The following is a 19,459-nucleotide window of genomic DNA, read 5'->3' on the forward strand; positions in this document are numbered from 1 at the left end:
TGGCAGACTAAGATCTAAGTGCATATAATTGTAGTTCCAATACCAAAGAATCCTTCAGTATAAACAATGTGGGTCATTAAAGCTTCTTAGCCTTTAATTATCACTAATTAGCAACTAAGTGAGGTAAAATCTTACACAACAGACTCTTAATATATTATGTGAAGGATAGCTCTGCCTGTGTTGTGGAGAGCAAATGGACTGGAAGGCACAGGGAGGGTCGTCATCCTGGTTGAAACTCAGCTAAGTATTCAGCTGTAATCCATTGGTAAAATTTGGTATCAGCATTGCTGAAATAACATGTTTGATGTTTAATTGTTAATGTGCACACAGGGCACTGAGGGATCCTTTGGCATTGATAACGAGGAGTATGAAGCTATGCCTGTGGAGGTGAAGCTGTTACCCCGGAAACTCCAGTTCTTCTGTGATCCCAGAATCAGAGAGCAGATGCTCCATGCAGCAGTACAGTGAGAATTCACATCAAAGGGGCCAGTGTGTACTAGTCTTACCAGGGTCTCTTCAAGGTGCATGAGACCTCACTAACTTGATTAACCCCACCAGACTAATAAGCCTGTAGGCTATTTTTAAGCTCAAGGTACTTCCATTGGAAGTGGATGATTTGGCTGGCCTCAAAGGGGTTAAAAATGCAAATGAAGATTCTGAGAAATGCATGTTAACTCGATGGCATGTTTTGCCCCCTGAGAAGTCATCAGTGTTCCATTTGCAGCACTGCAGGCTGAGTGCTGTGTGCCAGATACTACCGCTGTAATGCAATTGTGTATTAAAATAAAATGAAAGCACACTTGTTCTTTTATTCCAAGAGTTTAAGTCTACTTGATCCATATATAAATCTTGCAAAACCTGGAATCCTGGAAAAAAATTATTTTTGGGTGACTGATGCTAAGGAATTCTATGAAATGTTGGAATTGCCACATTAAAACAGGTGGTTTGTTGTCTACTCAGTCACAAAATAAATTCGAGATGAGTGATACAGAGATTTAGACCAAGTTTAAAAATCCCCATTTGTATCTGGATAAGGTATTTATGTTAATTTTTTTCATCTTGCCAGATTCAACAGCACAAGAGTTCCAGTAATAATATAGTAGAAATATATACCTTTGATCAAGTTCAGGTACATTAACACAGAAGCAAATTGGAAACCCAAAGCTGTATGAAGTACATGTGGAAAGACTCTTTAACAAGCTGAATGAGTCTTTTCTTGTAAGTATTCCTTTTTTTCCTGTAGTAGTATAACACAAATAAGGGCATCCAAATAACTTTAATTATTCATTGTGCCTGGTTGCTCTCTTCTAATGTAAACAGTGCTCACCACTCTTTATGCAACCTACATCCCCTTGAGCCTCAGTACTTTAATTAGTTTTGTTGTTTTTCTGAGCTTTTGTTTATAGCTTCGCTTTAATTGCTGAAAGGAATTATTACTGACTTCGGCAAGGTTATGTGTTCCCCTTCCTATTGTAACTTATAAATTCACATGATTCTGCCTTGCTTACTGGAAGAAAAAAAATTCATCCTTATTTTTCTGATGTGATTGTTGGTTGCCTGTAGTCCCTGTGTTACACTGTGATCTAGTCTAAGTTTGCTGTAATCAAAATACAAACATTAGTGAATTGACTTCCAGCAGCTTTGTTAAGGACTGGCTACATGCTGTTCCACTAGCATCCTCTGCTGGAGACTTCATAAAGGAAAAATGCCTTGAAAGGCAAAGCAGTGTTGGGTTTCTGCATGATGCTGGAACTGCACGGAATGCTCACCTTCCCTAGACTATTCTGTGAAGAAACTAAGTACCTAAACTAGGTGCTCTTTAAAGTCCCTTCCAACCCTAACTATTCTACGATTCCTGACTAAGATCTAAGGGAGTAGAAGCCTGCTAGTTCTTTTTAATAGTTATGCTGGTGTTAGGATGTGTTTTGTGCTGTCTTTCTTTTGGTTTGCCACAGTTAAGAGTGCCCAGTGGACCCCTGGTTCAGTCTCCAAGGAACATGTTGGCTGTGCTTTGCTCTTTTTGCTTGCCACAGAGACACCTGGAATGTTGCTCTGCAGCCACTGGCTCGTTTAGAGTCAGGGGCAGTTCCCACCAGCAGAGTTTCACCTGAAGCTGATATTTCTGTAATAAAATCAGCAATGTGTTTTTTCTCAAGTGGCAGGAAAGACAAGGCAGCAGCCATTTCGAAAAGGTAAGCTTTAATTGTATTAAAAAGTACCCATGTTTTTAGTAAGCAGTTTCTCTACAGAGCCACAGGCCTATGGGAGCAACCACACATCTGCAAGATGCAAACAACATCATAGCTGTTGGAATTACAACCAGCCTGCTGCAAGGGGCGAGATGATGAGAACTAGCTCCTTGTTCATCTGTACCATTTTACAGGGAAAAGGACTAGTTCTCTTCCTTAGCATCAGATGCACGGCTCCCATTGCAATGTGATTCCTTGCTCGAGGGTAACCAAGAGCTCCCTTCAGAACTGGTGTTTTTAATGCTGTTCTGATGTTAAAGCACCAAGAATCATCTGAGATACAGGCTGATATTTAAATATTCATATCAGCATAAATTGAGTAGCTTCTATAAATACCAGTCAAGTAATTTTCCTCCTTCTGCAGTTCAGAATTCTTCCAGTACAGGGTGGTTCTAGTCCTCTGAATTGCATTGTTCAGAGGGGAGGTGTGAGGCAAACATTTAATAAAATAAGCAGGGGCTGAAACCGCTATCTACAGTGTTGAGGAATGGACTCAGTTCTCATGTTTCTGTCTGAGAGCAACACAAAAAACTTTCTGTGTACAAACTCCCAAGACAGGAACAAGAAGTAGAACCCTAGGTCCCACTAATGAAAACACATCCTGGCTTACAGCCCATTCTAGAAGGGCTTAAAATACTGTAACATAAATAAAAGGAAGGATAACAACCTAGTGATGGACCAGCCCAAGGCATCTGTTTATTTTGACCACAATTAAGCATTCCCATTGGAATGGCATGTCGCATTAACCCAGACCTGAAATCCTGGTTCACAGGCATTTAGTACCCCCTCTTTTCAACAGACAGATCACACTGTTAAGTCAGTACATTCCAGTCCCTCACAAAGGACATCTATATTGTCTTCTCCCATAATCACTACACTATTGGCTTTGACAGCAACTAACTTAGAAGTAATGGATAGGACAAGAGTTTGGGTTAGTGTGCATGCTTTGTACCTAGGCTTTTGCATTAGGACAGTGTTCCTGTCCTGCTATTCCTGAAGTCCCTGCCTTTCCACCTCCCAGAGTGAAGCATGGCTGGCCCTTGCATTGTCTGTCACCAAGAGGGCCACAGCTACTCGCAGCTTTTTGTCCATTAACTTTGACAGTTCTTAAAATGGAGGTGGTGTCACCATAATTCTGCTTTATAGAATAACCTGTGCAGTAAGCTACTTTCTCTTGAAATCGTGATGCACCTTTCTTCTGATCCTAAGGATGCTGGACAGGCAAGTGCACCTCCTGTGACAGACATGACCACCAGCTCTAAGGTATATTGCAGTAACTCCTCTATATATGCTAGAAAAGAGGGTAGTAGCCTGTCTGTAAGACAAATCTGAACTCTTATTTCCATAAAGTGCCTTTTTCCTAGTATCCATTATAGTTCTTCATTGTATTTGGCTCTATGCACCTTGGCCTAAAGTTGCAGTGAGAACTCTGTTGGATGATTTAAATGTCTGGCATGGTGTCCCTTGTTCAGATTAAAAACCTAGCTTGTACTTCTCTCCTAAGCTTTACCCTTCAATCTAGATAGTACAAGTAGTTATAATTCATTGCTCGATTATACATTTCTAGTGCAACTTAAGATACAGTTATGAGGCTCTTGTTCTCCTGGTTAAACTCAAACAAGTACCAGCAGAGATTCTGCAATGGCCGTACAGTGACTGGAGTGTTGGAAAAGAACAACCGGACTGTCTACCAGGGCACAGGATACAGCTGGTTACTGTAACCACCCTTCAGCCTGGGCTGTGATCACAGCAACTGACCAGAGGCGTCACACCAAAAAAAGGAAAGGCACCACTGTGAAGGCAAAGTACTTTGAACAGAGAAGAGGATTTCATACTAATCAGCAATGTCCTACATTATGCCACATTTTCCTCCCTCTTAATTCAAAATACACTAGGTAACTGTCTCCCAGCTGCTAGTGTTTAGCTAAGCAACTACTCAGTTACTTTATAAATGTATTTTAAATGTCTGCTCTTAACTGGTTTATCTTGAATTATGTTATCTTCTGGAACAATAAGACTCAGTTAAACTGGTTCCACACAAAACCAGCCTCATGAACAGGCCTTCATGTCCTAAGCTATAACCATGTGTTTGTATTATGTACCCATTTATCAAGCATTTTCCACATGCAACAACAATAAAAGCAGTGTCTTTTAGAAAAGGAGTGCAGGTGGAAAGTACTTTGGCAGCAAATCAAACAAGGAAAGGTTAGAAAAGTTGCTTTGTTCTGTTTTCTTTGGGGCAACTGTCTGACTTTAAGCAGTCACCTTCCAAGAGAGGCTTCATAGAGATACAAAATTGCAAGGAAGAGCAAAATAGGCTGGAGCAGTCACGCTGGATGTAGCATGGATGCTACTTCTACAGTAATCTGCTTGCTTTGATGCTTCTGCACCCATACTGCTGCTAACACCTGAAGACCTAATTTCTGGAAAGCAGAGGTGTAGTAAATGTCAAATAGTAATTTCAGGAGGTTCTGCTCAGTGGGCTGTAGCAGTGCTGTCTACTAGGCCTCATGTTTTAACAGCTTGTGAACATAGTGCCCTAATGGAGGGTGGTAGAAAGCCTCTGACTGCAGTGACTGTAAAATGTCAATAAGTTTAAGGTTTGTGTCTATTTAGTTTAAAAGAAGAACTATTGACAAAGAGAATGGAAAGTGATTAACAGCTGACCACATCTAAACTATGTAGCAAACCTTCAAGAAAGTGCAAGGAAGAATTGCTGGAGACTGGTTTCAGTTCCTTTTTTTTTGGTATCTGAAGGAAGTGACAGCAATACAAGGCCAGATATTTTTCCTCAGGGATCATCACTGCAGGCAGCACATTAAAACTAAAGTGGAAGTTGGAGATTGGGGGCCACTCTCATACTTTAGTTGTCAATTTAAAATCAAAGCCATTTCTTAAGGAAAAGACACTGGTCTTTACATTAAATGATACTCAGCTATTTTTGCCTCTCCATTTTTTTCCACAACCTTCTGAGGATGATGATGTTACAATTGTGAGCAATTGACAATACAAGCAGCATGTTTTCTTCTGTACAAAAACACCCAAAGCCTTGAAAAAGCAGGCAGAGGAGTGACTACTCAGAGACAGGCGGATTGCAGGAACATAATATGCTGGCTCCTACCAATGAACTGTGCAATAAGCCTTGTGAGGCCCCTGATCCCACACCTCACTAAAACTCTGTATCCACAGATGGTGTAGTTGGGGAACATTTGCTCTACCTGTTATAAAAGGTGCTAACCTGCTTTGAAGCAGGTGGGACTGTGGTGGTTCAAGCTCTGTCTCTTCCTATAAAATGCCAGGACAAATGGATACATCAGCTACAGTTTGCATTTCTACAAACTTCAGAAAGCCTTCAAAGGTGCTGAAGTCCATAACGATGGAAGAAGCAACTAATTAGCCACAGTTCAGGAAGAACAGTTAGTTTAAAGATGATGCTACTACTGACTGAAGGATTTGGGGCAAAGCAGTATGTCACACCCAGAACCCACAGTAAAATTCTTGGATTTTCCATGGCAGAAGGATTGGTCTTTACTGGGATAGCCTTCCTGAAGGTAATGACTGGTCATTCATGAATTGAATCTTATTCTTTCCACAGCATAAAAATAAGAAAACACTGTTCATCTGGTTCTACAGCTCTGTCCAGGAAAAAATAAAGACTTGCTATTAGACATTGCTTCTAGCAGCTGTGCCAGTTAAGAACACCAAAATCCAAGGGAACCTCCTGCAAACTTTGAAGCTGTTCCATCTGAAATGTCTCATACTGCTCTCTGCCTCACACCAAAAGCCAAGGATAGCAACAGGCAGTGCTGAAGGTTCAACAAAAGGATGATCAGCCGACAATGATAGAGCAGAGGAGTGACAAGTACCATCAGCTACAAAGGAAGAGCTAGTGACATTAGTTAAAGCATAACTTACTCTACCCAATCCAGCCAGCACCATCTGAGCTGAGGCTGGAGAACATAGTGACTGCAAAGTGGCTCAGTGATGTTGGTCCCTGTTCCATGGGAGACTGTTTTGCTGGTTTAAAGATTTTAAACCAAAGCAGCAGGTGTGATGCAAGTAAAACCCAAAGGAAGTGGTAGGGTGGATTAAACAGAGATGATGTTCTTCTCCAGCTATAAGATAGGTAGGTGAAGTCTTTGCCAGTTTGTACCACCTCACATGCTGGAAGTGAAACCGTGCTGCTCCGGTAAGCAAAGTCAAAAGGTCCTGTAGCATTGCTGATCCCAAACTTGCTACTGGCATTGACGAGGAAGGGTGGCTTTACTCCAGTTCAGCTGCTAGAAGTTGGGTGAGGAGTGTTTGAAGGAGTCCTGTTTTTTATCATTGGTTTAACTGTCCCCCCTATAAACTTGGTAGGGGACCATGAGACTGGGCGCTATTAACAGCCTGTGCTGAAGCCCTCTTCAGTCCCCAGGTGAAAGGGAGTTGATAAGAGAGTTTTCCAGTCAAGTCTGAAAGCTCAGCTATAGCATTTCACATTGGTTGTCATCAGACAAAGTGCTTCCCTGAAGTCTTCAGCCCTCAGGTATCCAGGCTAGGCCAAAACCTAGCTATCACTGCCAACAGTGAGGATTGGTGCAAAGGTGCCACTGGTCTTAGCTAACCAAAACCCAAAAACCATAAATGAAAGAGAAAGGGAGACAGAACAAAAAAGAGAGCCCTAGAGCAGGTACTCACTGGGAAGTTGAGGGGGAGAAAATAAAATGACATTTTGTTTTTAAAGTTATAAATACTCTCCATATAAAGTTATTAAATAACTGCGGCTGTGGTGAGTTCCAGTGATCCTCCTAAGCAGTGTCTGGTAGTCTTTAAAAAGTGATCTTTGCCTCCCGTATCTCTTGCTCTTGGTTTAAGTGCAGCAAGGGTTGTCAATTACTAGCATAACATCAATGCCATACACTTCCAGCAAGTCCATAAGGAAACTTCGATCTCCTTGGGGATCCAGGCCCATGCCTCGTGCATGGTCAGCTGTCAGGGTCTTGTCCTGGCTGGCTGACACCTCCATCAGTGTCTGAAATATGCGGTTGTTCTGCTCCATGAAAAACCTGTAGGATAAAGTCAGCAAAGGTGATGGCATTGAACCTCCGAAAATACAGCATATTTACCAATCAGGCTGCAGAGCCCCAGAACTGCATTTTAACTCCCTTTAGCCAGAGATCCCACCTTGGGTGCCGCTGTAGTTTTCCACTCCCCTTTGGATGACCCAAAATAAACAAAGATAAAGCAGTAAATTTTTATTTACAGTGGTGCTTCCATGTGGCTGGTTTGTAGGAGGCATTTCCCTCCTCAGAAACAAGCCAAGTTATCAGCCAACATGTGCTTTGTGGTCACCGACTGGGTACATCACACCTTATAGCTCCCATAATGTGTAAATGTGGAAACAGTGTTGCCACCCAGCTAGTAAGCCAGTGGGTAAATCAATTCTCCATTACTGGTAGAGAACGCACCAGTGAGAGCTACTTCTTACCTATTGCTTTCCCAGAAGCACACAAGGCTATTCAGAAATAGCTCTGACTACGTCTGCAGCTCGGTGATCAGTGCTCTGCCCAGACAGCCCTTCACACAGTTTCATCCCATTACTTCTCACCTGCTGCAGACTGAATAGCAACAGGCAGTGAAGGGTCTCAGGAATGGTAGATGTGTGATTTTCATCTAATTCCATATCTCCTACTCTACACCCACTTCTGGTTCCTCTGTTTGCCAAGTACAATACAAGCCACATCAATGGGCCAATCCTTCACATGCAGGTCTTATCTCCACACTGTACCATCCCCAGCATGGTACAGTGCCTGCTTCCCATGAGCATTGTCCCTTCCTGAGCCAAATGTTCTGGAAAGTAAAGTCCTATAGTATCTGTTTTCAAAAGTGGGAGGGGATTCTTGTATTTATGACTGTGCTTTTAAAATTCACTTCTCCCTCTCAGCACTTAGGAGACCCCAGTAAATACTAATACAGCTGCATGTGGCTTCTCAGAAGGAGAGGAAGATGATCTAAAGAGGAAGAACCAGCTTAGTTCTTAGACAAAAAAGCTGACTATGGAATTATGTTAAACATCATGTTTTGTAATATGGCAAATCAGTGCAACATGAAATTACAGCAAGAGGCTCCCTAAACCTAACAGTGACCAAGTATCAGAGGTAGCCACTCACAAGATGAAAAGGTCCTCTTCACAGGAGCTGCAATCTTCACCCACTTCTTGAGAATACATTAACATCTGCCTGAGAGAAGGGAGACAGATTCATTGCACATACCTACAGTGAACCTCAAAGCATTATGAGAAGACCAGAATCTCCAAGAGATGAGGTGAAGTAGTGGGATACTTTGAAAATACTATGACAAGGAAGAAAGTACAAAGAAGCAGTGTCCTCTTTCATCCCACATCACACAGCCCTCAGGATCAGGACCACCCAGACATCTGTTATTACCTCTGGTCATTGAGCCGCCGGTACTTCTCCTTGTCAGCATTGTTAATTTTCAGGAGTGGTTGCAGATGCTCATGATGCGTCTTCACATTCTGGTTGTCCACATAGACATCATAGAGATCCCGTTTCTGCTCAAAGATCTTTTCTGTTGTACCTGCCAAAATCAGAGGAGATGTTCAGAGCAGCATTTTGCTTTCTTGGGAGACCAGCTGTTCTTTCCTGCTTTCATAGTTAGTCATTCCACGCACAACCTATTTCTCATCAATTTTATTCCACAGTCTGGTGTCTCAAGACCTTCTGCAGCCTGAAGTTAAAAACATCACACCTAATCCATCATACTTACAGGCCACATATGATACTTCTGTCTCCAGCATTTCTATGTCTGCCACATTCACATAGAAGAATGGTTTGGACTCTGGGACAGTTCCTCCAAGACCAGGCAGAGAAACATTTGCAAGGCAACAGCAGCAATACACTGAGGACAAGAGAAGTACATCCTGAGATGCTTTTGGTTTTCCCTCAAGGGCAATCTGAATCCCACTTACCCAGTTCTCCCCACACCCTTCTATGAAAGCAATTGTCAGAGCTCTGAAATGCCCCTGAACACCACAACTTCTTAAGTGACAACATCTTGTTTTGGACTGAAAAGAATCAGTTCTCCCATAGGAATCCCATGTTCTGGATTCCACAAATTCAGTCAGTGCTCTTATTGTCCAGTGCTAACAGGAACTGTGTTTGACAGTGCAAAGTACATTCTTATTCAATAGGCCTGAAGCAAAGCATTTTGTAGGAAACACATAAATGCAGACTGAACGATATCTTCACGACGAATGGTCACAATGGATTTTGAAGACCTAGATGATGTCTACCCCTTCAGTACCTGCAGGCATTTCTGCAATGCTTCAGCCTACTAGATCAGAGCTCTGCAGTGTCCCTGGAAACATACCTCTATAGCAGACAACTCCAACTGGGGGTGGTGAAAATATCAATATGCGCTTGCGCAGCAGGGCAAACTTCCAGAGGACAAGGATCTGCTCCCCGAAGAATTTGATGAACTGAGACATACAGCCAGCAGGGTGTGTGATCTGCAGGTGGAGGGAAAGGGAAGAAAACAGCTCAGGGGTGAAACAGGGACACATGCACAGATGCTAAGTCTAAATGTGGGAGCAAGACCAGCACACAGCTTGTAATAGTCCAAGTAACAAAATCTTATCTAAAGCAGCCTACAAAGCACAGGAGTGACTGATTACATAAAGAAGTATGAGACACCAGCAAGGAGCAGCAGCACTCTGACCACTCCTGCAAGCCTCAAAGCACAGGGCTCACCTTCATCTCTGGGTACATGTATCTGTGGATGGAAGGCAGCCAGTGGACAGGTTGCTGAGAGCTGGGGGTGCCCTTGCTGTCAGGGAGAACTCCTTTCTTGTCATCATAGAATGCCTCTAGATGGGAGTAGTGCCCTGGCATCTCCAACTGGTGTCTGGAAAAGAAGGCAAAAAAGGGGAGATAGGTACTGTCTCCAGACTATTTATTTAGTGCCTTGCCCTCAGCCAGCATCTCAACTCCCAGCCAAAAAGGATCCTGAGTCCCTTGGTTGCACAGACTCATCTAGGATTAACCAGCAGCTTTTAGTGCAGCCAGAGAACACAGGCAGGACTGATGCAGGCAGTGAGCTGGTGTATGCATTGTCCTGATCCTCCCTACTCAGGTAGGAACAGTTTTCTCTTTTACCATCACCATTTTCCCTGCTAGATCCACTCAACACAGCTGAAGTACACACCTAGCCAGGATTACCATTGTAGGTTAAGAAGCCTTTTATAAGCCCTTAGTAAAATGGTTTTCAGAAAGAGAAAAGGGGAATTTCTTGTCCCCTCAACTCTCCCTGGGGCACTTATGTCCACATAAGTAGGGTTTGGATAGCATTTGACTAGCCTCTTAGCAAAGAACAGACTGATGCTAATCAGATCCTTATCTCCTTCACCTTGTGAACCTTTCTGGAGAAATAGTCATTCAAAGATATCATAGCACAGTGTTATAGCCAAATCTCACTCATGCCTAAAACTGCTCTCCACAGAGGCAACATTACCTCTCCCAGGCAGGGAGTGGCCAGTCCCATTCCCAAGGGAACTTACCTGACTTGGTTCTCCAGGAAGTGCATGTACCTATACAGCAGGGTGTAGGAAGGAGAGAGAATCCCCACGGACTTCATGCGGGCACCACGCTCTAACTCACTCTCCACGGGCATGTTGGCAAAGCAGGCCAGGCCAAAACAGAGCCCTTTCCGGAAATAACTGGAGACAAATGTTTGACACAAGGGTTAATGTTATAAAGAGGGAAAAAGGAAGAAAGAAAGGTAACTGACTGCTAAAAATACTGATTTGGGAACACAGTTTCTTCTTTAAGGAACCCCCTGAAATCCCACCCTGCAATCTGAAGGTCTGAGAACAGGCCTTGGGTGCCCCAGTCTTCTCAGGAACAAGACAGGATATTTAAGGCAAGAGTTCCCAGGAGTTCCCACTAAAGCCCCTACCAGCCACATCGCAAGCTAGTAAGGAATGCAAGTAAGGAAATAATTTGGAAAAAAGACCAACAGAGGATGCACAACTCAGTCAACACAGTGCCCTTCCTCAAAGGAAGAAGCCTGCAGTGCATGCAGTTCTGAGTATAGTCTAGATACCTAGTCGTATTTTGGGTGCCAGCACACTGAAGCACACTAGCTAACTGGAAGGGTTCAATTCACATGTCTTTGAGAAAGTAACTGTTATTTCTGCCCAAAAGGAATTGTGACACTGCAGTTCATTGCAAAACACTGTTGCATTGCAACACTGTTAGCAGAATGCACAAAATTCTTATGTCTTTTCACTGAAAGAAGGAGTTAGCAAATAAGAAAGTGGGCAAGAGCTGTTTATCAGAACATTTAAAGGACCCAAAAGCACTGGCAGAATTAAGAACCTTTTCCTAAGACCCATTTCTGCAAAATCCTTCCCATTTCAGTTCTGCCATTCTTCGCCCTTCACCCTAGGCCTCTGTTGACAGTCCTAATAGTTGCAGTCCAGTATAATTTGCCAAATACACATTAAAATTTGCACCCCACTGAGAAGCTGGCCTGCCCCATTCACCAGTTGGCCTCCACAGCTGGAGCTGTCCTACAGCAGATCCCTCCAGCTAGCTGGTACTTGGTATGGTGCTGAAAGTATCTGAAAAGTATCTTTGGCTCAGCTAGATACAGGGTAGCAGCACATTTGCAGGAACTTAACTTCCTGGGTGGTATTTTTCTTGCATTTTCTGAATTAAGGGATGGTGGTGTAGACGTACAACCAAGGAAAGGAAGAAGTAACAGCTCAAGACATACTCACATGAAATCTGACTGGATTTTGTGGGACCCGCTTGCCATGGATTTGAATTCCACGCCTTCCAAATCTATATCTTGGGGTAAACACCACTCCACCATGTTACCTGCAGAGAAGCAAGTTTATTTGGGTAAGCTTGAATACAGTACTCTTTTCTACAGTGCAAACACCATCAATTGCAAGTTGCTGCTTTTATAACCCTGGGATGCAGTAGCATGCCCCAACACAACTTCTGAACTCCTAAATTGTCACAGACAGTAGCTGACACACAATACTCCACACACCTCTTGCAAACAGTATTTGTAGTACAACACTCAGATGTTGCAGGACTTTGGGGGCCATTTCCAAAGCTAGTGCTAGGTTGGGGGTTTATCCTTGATAAGCCTAATCACAGAGAGAATTTTACCTGACAGTGGATAAGCTTTGGTCTACACAAGTATCCTGTACAGAAAGAACCCAAAGTATAGACTGTTGCTCTTTAGGATGAGTTTCTGTGATAGCTCATAGCACCACCAGTACTGTCCTTTGGCTGTGCTTGGCAGGGCTGGTCAAACAGTAACCCCTAAACCATCAACCCAGTCATCATGACTTCCCTGAAATCTCTTCCATTTTCTTTAGAATAGGAGGAGTTAGCTGAAACTTTATATGGAGGCTGAGGCAATCCAAGTACTGCAATGTGTTTGTGTGCGCTAGAATAACCAAACAAAAAAAAGCACATAAACTGCAAGCGAGATCAAGATTAGCAAACATCTGTCACCTGCCAACCGAGCCAGAAAGCAGGCGGTTGTTCAGTGGAAAAGGCCACCGGAGGAGCCTGATCCTGGAACAGATGATATCAGGGAAGTTACAGAATGTCCCTAAAGCAAATGAAGTCCAGCAGCAAGTTTACCATGGACAAAAAAGGATGAATTCTCACACTTCCCCATGCTAGCACTGCAGAGCCTCACCCCCTCACCTGGACACTCCCACTGCACCGAGCTGTGCTCCAGGATTACCCACCAAGTTTCTGTTCTCTGTCAGTTTGCCCATGGCATTTGAAGTAATGTGGCTTATTTTTAAAAACAAAGCAAACAAAACATTCTTCAGTATAGTGCAACAGCAGATGCAGCACAAAGGTGCTTCCTACTGGGGTATGGTCCTTCTCCTGCTCTTTGGGGTGAGCATCCCAGCGGTGCTTCCACATATATCGTACATTTGGAAGGGCCTTACACTCAGCTGCGACTCTTGGAGATATTTAAATATGAGGCCTCATTTCTGAAGCCTGTCTTTTGTCTCATTACTCATACTGCACAAGGATATGCCTGCACTCTCGCACAGGAATTGGGCTTAGCTACTGACATTTAAATAGGCTATTTTTCTTCACACATAGATGCTGTATTCAGCAGACCTCCCCCAGCCCTGCCTGGCAAGGACTTCAAAAAAACCCAACAGCTTTAGGCATGGCAACGGGAGAAGTTTTGCATCCAACAAACCACTTCTAGTGCACAAGCAGACCTCTCCCGCAGAGCCGGGCTGGCTGGGGAGCAGCAGGAGCCTCGTGACCCCGAGCATAGCTCTGTGTGATCACACGCGAAACCACAGAGCTCTGTGTGAAGCGCCTTCGCCTCTGAGGCGTGTGAAAGGCTGGCAGGGAAAGCCAATGACATCATGGCAGCCTGCACAGTCCCCTGTAGGTTTTGCATATTATATATAGATGCTGGCTTTTGTTGTTTGGGGGTTTGTGTGTGTGTGTTTGGCTTTCTTTTTAAAGGCACAAAACCCTTCCTTGAAAGAGTGAGGAAGTCAACTCCTGAGACTGACTTGCCTCTTAACCACAAAATTGTGGTTAAGACCAGATCTGCTTTTAAATCTTGCACCACAGAAGATCACTTATTGGGCATTACTTGTAGATTAACAGATTGATATACAAGAGTGCCATCAAAGGCAAAGGAAATTGTCTTTGCTCAGTTTAGTCACAAACACTGACAGGTGTCATATCCACTGCAGAGGTGTCAAAGTAGACACGGCTGAAACAATGTCTGTTCTGTAGCAGTAATAAGGAAAGGACACCTTGAAACAGATCTTTACTCTACCTGTAACCACAAAACCAACTCACATATCATGCAGCTATTTTTTTTTTCCTGGGAGCTGTCAGGAGCAACCTGCACCTGCACTCCTGGCTGTTCCTCCCGCCACCTTGCCCTGTGAACATACGGGTGACGTGGCAGTCGGAGAACAAACGTGGAGATAAAAAATAAGAAAGTTGGTCTGGCGAAACAGTAGAGCAAACAAAGGAGAGCCTTCACCCAGATGCGATAGCGACTGCCAGCCTGTCTGAGAAACTGGAGGAGGCAGGAATGCTTTAGAAAAACAGGAAGCATTGCCCTTCCTTGTGGCGAAAGCCGGTCTTGTGCGCACAGGAAACTTTCCAAGTGAGAGTGACCCAATGTTAGAGTGGGTGAGTGATTTTGCTGAGAGTCAAATCTGCAGATCTCATCTCTTGGGAGCTATCTCCCAGCTTCAGGTCAGGTCAGAACCAGCACTCAGTTTCTGGTGTGCAAAGTTTTGGATGTTCTTCATCTTGTATTTTCTTTCCACTGGATTTTCACATCTGTACAAAAAGATATTGGCACTCTAGCATTTGGGGGTCATCACCTGGCCCTCCTCACCATTAAATATTTCCTAAGAGCTTTAGAGTCCCCAGCGGTGCAATGCTACCATGTTGTGTATGGACAGGAGAAGCATGAAGTGTGACCTAGCCATACACTGGCTGTTTCCTGCATGGAAGAAATACAGGACAGAAAAAACTAATATTTGCATGCTCACTGGTGCAAAACCAATTACTTCTCTCTCTCCATTACCCTTTAAGCCCACAGATTATGTGGAACCTCCACAAAGATGACTTGATTTATCATTTCCCCTGCAATAGTGGGGAAGAGAGGTCCTTCTCAAGTGCCACAAGCTTCACCACACTGAAGCTGAGGGACAGCACCTCTGATTTAGAAGCTGCCTCTGGCTCTTACATTCAGTCACTCACATGAGCATTGACAGTCACAGGGACACTGGAACTGTAATAGTGACCTGGCAACCCCATAACCTACCTTCATGAACTCATCACATGCAACTGCTATACACTGAGCTCGTCTGCTTCGAGCCCTTCTAAATGTAGTGAAAAGCTGTCACGTGCCTTATTGGCGTAGTCACTTCATCCTTCAACAGTAAAACATCTCACCCAATTGCTTGCCTAGCTGAGCAGACATTACCTGGCACAACTACCTGCCCAGCCATCACCAGAAATTCTGCCTTTCATATGCCAAAGCAGGCCTGCTGTGCTTTTTCTGGGCAGGATCAAGCAGGTTTCCAGCACTGACACTAAGTGGATGATTTCCTTTAAGTCACACACAAGGACCAGATACCCTTATGAACATTGCATAAGCCCTTCACACCATCTGATGTGGTTGATCCAGAAATTGCCATATCTTCTTTCTTACCCTAGCAAGTTCACACCACTGCAACTTCAAGATCTTTTCTCCAGGTCCACATCCTTCACAGGGCACTTTGCTCTCCACCTGTGAAGCTGACATGTGTACCTCACAGTCCTATCATGCTCCTTACATTCATCATCCATGCCGAGTAGCAGGAGGCTGCATCTTCCTGGACTTGACAGACTACTCCAAGGCTGATGACACCCAGCATTAACTGCACATCACACATGAAAAGAGCTGTTTCCCAACTTTCCTTGGACTTCATTCAAAGCAACAGCTGGTTCAGGCAAACTCTTGAAAAAGCTCAGCTTTCTGCCAACCAAGAAAATCTCACCATTTTGTAGAAGGCATATGCTCTCAGATTGAAAGACAACCTGCTGTTGCTGCAGTCATCCAGACTCTTTCATGTTTTGAATACTTAGGAGAAACAACTCCCCTTTCCATCTCCTGTTGGAAAGATTACATCCAATTGCTTTTCAAGATTTTGATGAGTCAAGAGTCTCTGACCTCTAGACTGAAGACACTTCCCTCTGGTGCTGTATGGAAGGGGCAACTTCTTGAAAGCCCTTTGGCTTGAAAGCCCTTTGGCTTTTTCAGGACTTGGCAGCCATGCTGTCTGGCAGTGTGCATTTCTGACAGCACATCACACCTGAGGCTTCCTTCTTTTCACTACATCCTTAGGATTTTCTGTTAAAGATTAAAATTCAGTCTTCACTGTCAGAGTCCTCCTGAGAGCATAATGCCAGTTACCTTCCCCCTCCACTGAGGAACCCCACTATGCTTCATGGAGTTCTTTCCTGTCTCCAGTACTTTTGCTATGGATTTGCTAAGAAAGTGCGTCTCTACAGAGGAAAGAGGAGCTTGCTCCCACACCTGGATGCAAATGGGTTCCTGAATCTCCCAAGCTAATTCCTAAACTTTCTGACCATACCAAGTCTTTCAGCTATGCACCACTCTTGCCTTTTTATCCCCTGCTGGCAGCCAAAACACCCAGCAATCTGTCTCAGGACGTCTGACCCCTGGGCACAGCAATACCTGTGCTCACAGGTGCAAGACGGGTGCTTGACTTCTCATCTGTGTCATAACAACCTATTTTGTGCATACTGTTGGAGCACAGGACTACGAAGACGAAGGCGTTTTCTGAAATGCCAGTTTACAGATTTAAAATTAATAACCTCTGTCAGTAAAAGAAGTAATACAGCCCTGCAATCCAACAGTGCTGAGGGAGGTGGATATGGCAGCAAAAAGTGGGAAATACATTCCCTTGCCGCTCTCCGGTGCCCTCCTGGACTGCAGCACTCCTTCAAAACACTAAGTCCCAGAAATCCTACCAGAGGCCACCCTCTAAACACACTGGTCACTAAAAGATAAACAACCCTGTTGCTGCTGCTGCTGGCGATCATGCCCTGCGAGCCCGCCGGATTCACGCCTGCCACAACCACCATCCATCACCGATAGCTGCGGGCAGGTCTGCGCCACGCCACGGAGACTGAAGGATGCTCTCAAGATGCTGCTAACAGGTGGGTGCCCTCCAGGCAGCGCTGGGCAGAGGCTCGGCCTGAACCTGTGCGGGTCGCAGCGGGTGCCCCAGTGGCGTCTCCAAAATCCCCGTGCCGTGACCGGCTGCGGGGCAGAGACACCTGGCCCTCTCCTCGGAGCGGCACCAGGCGCGGCGCTTTCCTCCCGCCAGAACTTCTCGGCGGGGAGACCAAACGCAATCCCCCTTGCGCTCCGATTTCGCAAATGCCCGCGGCCCCCGCGGTCCCCCGTGGGGGCAGAGGGCAGCCCAGCTCCCGCCAGCCGCTCTCCGCTGGCTCCAGCCACACTGCCACCAGCGCGGCGGGGGGAGCGGTCCTCGGGAGGCAGGATGCGGGGGGAGCGGTCCCCAAAGGATGCCCGACCCTGGCCGCATCCATCTTACTCCAGAGCTCCGGGAGCCCCAGGCGCGGCCCCTTCACGTCCCGGCGCCGCTCACCCGTGCGGGGGTCGAAGGTGACCACGAAGACGGCCACGATCTGGTCCTCCTCCGCCTCCGCCCGCGGCGGCCCCGCCGCCTCCGCCGGCCCCTCGCCGTCCCACGGCGCGGCGCTCCAGCCGCCGCCGAGTCGCCTCCCGCCGCTACTGCTGGTGCTGCCCGGCTCGGCCACGGGCGGCGGCGCCGAGACGCCGGGGCCCTCGGCCCAGAACAGCAGCGGCGCCTCGTCCGAGCGCTCCACCATGGCCGGGCCGAGCCGAGCCGAACCGGGTTGAGCTGAGCCGAGATGAACTGAGTGGAGTGGAGCAGAGCCGAGCCAAGCGGAGTTGGGCCGGGCCGAGCCGAGCCGAGCTGACCCCAGATAAGCCGCGATGAACCGAGTGGAGCCGCGCTCAACTGAGCCGAGCCAAACCGAGCCGCACCCCCCGCGCCGCACCGGCGGGGGGCGGGGACGGGGTGGCCGCGCCCCGGGGGCGGCACTGACGGGGCGTGTCCCGGGTAGGGGCGGGGTTGGGACCCAGGGGCGGGGCTGGAACGTGATGCTCCCGGGAGGAGATTCCCGGGGAGATCCCGGCGGAGATCCCCGATGTGCTCTCCGGCACCAGCTCCCGCAGGAGTACGGGAGGACTGGGCCCCGCTCGCATCCCCGCGCTTTCCCTCCTCCCGCGGGGCAGAGCGAACTGCCCCCCCCGTGTCCCCCAGGCTGTGAGCCCAGTGCAGGAGGGCTCCGGGGGCCATCCTGCCGGGGGAGCCTGGCAGAGCAGCGTCAGGGCCAGGAACGGGGCAGGCTCGCACACTCCCGAATTGCTGTGGTGGCAGCTGCAAGCTGCGAATCCGAAGGAGTCAGGGTTACTGATCCAGGATGTACTGATAAGAGTGTGTGTCTTTCTCTCTCTAGAGAGAGAAAGAGACACAGGCAGATGTGCTGCAGAAGGATGTGAAACAGTTTTTGGAGGAACAGGCAGAATCAGCTTGAGGTTGAAAGATGGAGACACAGGCATGAACAAGGCATCCACAGGCAGCCAACTTTTTGTAATTACCATCCTCGTTATGCTACCACCAATGTCATTAAGTGTCATTAGGTTTAATTTGGTTCCCTAGGTCTTTCTGATTAATTGAATTACCCAATTAAGCAGGCCACAATTAAAAGGAAGATATTGTCATAAAAGCCTTAATTGTCTAACTTTTTTCATGTTGAGAAGCTCTGAGTGTTCAATACACCATTAAGAAACCCATCATCCAGCTTCCTCAGCAGATGGTTTTGGTTTTTCCTCTTTCTTTTGGCACCATTAGCATCCATTTGCTGTGAGCTTCATTTCAGAGAGTTCCAACACTGAGTGGGCATTTTGTTTCACAAAGTCCATGCACAAGTTTATTTTGTAGAGCTATATACTAGAGTAGGTGGTGTTTAGCAGATGGAGTTTTTCATAGAAGGTGACTGGTAAAGAAAAAAACCCCAAACCCTGCACAATATTTTGTTGCTGTATAAAGAAAAGCCAGATTTTGCAAATACTTGGCCACATGTTTTGCTTTAACTATACAGACAGTGCCAAGCTTCATTTGGATAAATATATTTCTACATGTTGGTGATGCTAAAGTGACAGCTCGTTTCTCTCTTCTCCTTCATCCCCACAAATGTCAGTCCCCAGCAATCCAGGCAGGAAACAAATCCTGAATAAGAATTCCTTCATGATCCACATGAGCTATTTCTGGTGCAGAGCTGTTTCAGGTCCTCTTTGCATTGCAGTCATGCCAGTGTTGCCCCAGCATGAGGGAGGGGATGCAGTGGGAAGAGCAGCCAGTGACAGGGAGTAGAGGCTGCCAGTGCTGGCTCCGGGATACATGGAATGCCATCATGCTCTGAGCTCTCAGCTTTTGGTGAAAAAATCCCATGGGACAAGAGACCTGGTGGCACCACAAGTGTTGATACTGCTTTGGCCAGTAACCTGGGTCTGCTGAGAGTGCACTGTTTGTTGGATACACACAGAAAACAAAG

The 19,459-nt window shown here is 46.0% G+C and overlaps 2 protein-coding genes across 2 annotated transcripts in view; one reads left to right on the top strand and one right to left on the bottom strand.

Annotated features, from left to right (window-relative positions):
• AGK (acylglycerol kinase) overlaps window positions 1–811 on the top strand; it is a 41,414-nt gene extending 40,603 nt beyond the window's left edge. The window contains exon 15 of the mRNA XM_071551150.1: window positions 331–811. Within this exon, the coding sequence (XP_071407251.1) occupies window positions 331–468 (138 nt within the window). The 3' untranslated portion in view covers window positions 469–811. The remainder of the gene's footprint in view (window positions 1–330) is intronic.
• Window positions 812–2,920: 2,109 nt separating this feature from the next.
• On the bottom strand, window positions 2,921–17,906 carry DENND11 (DENN domain containing 11). The gene is made up of 9 exons (XM_071551148.1): window positions 17,464–17,906; window positions 12,031–12,130; window positions 10,807–10,965; window positions 10,001–10,154; window positions 9,621–9,759; window positions 9,018–9,149; window positions 8,678–8,828; window positions 8,402–8,470; window positions 2,921–7,297 (listed from the first exon to the last, which is right to left on the bottom strand). The coding sequence occupies exons 1-9, from the start codon at window positions 17,705–17,707 to the stop codon at window positions 7,102–7,104; spliced, it is 1,344 nt and encodes a 447-aa protein (XP_071407249.1). The 5' UTR covers window positions 17,708–17,906; the 3' UTR covers window positions 2,921–7,101.
• Between the last annotated feature and the right edge of the window lie 1,553 nt (window positions 17,907–19,459).

Source organism: Pithys albifrons, chromosome 3 (genome assembly GCF_047495875.1).
Source record: "Pithys albifrons albifrons isolate INPA30051 chromosome 3, PitAlb_v1, whole genome shotgun sequence".
NCBI lineage: Eukaryota > Metazoa > Chordata > Aves > Passeriformes > Thamnophilidae > Pithys > Pithys albifrons.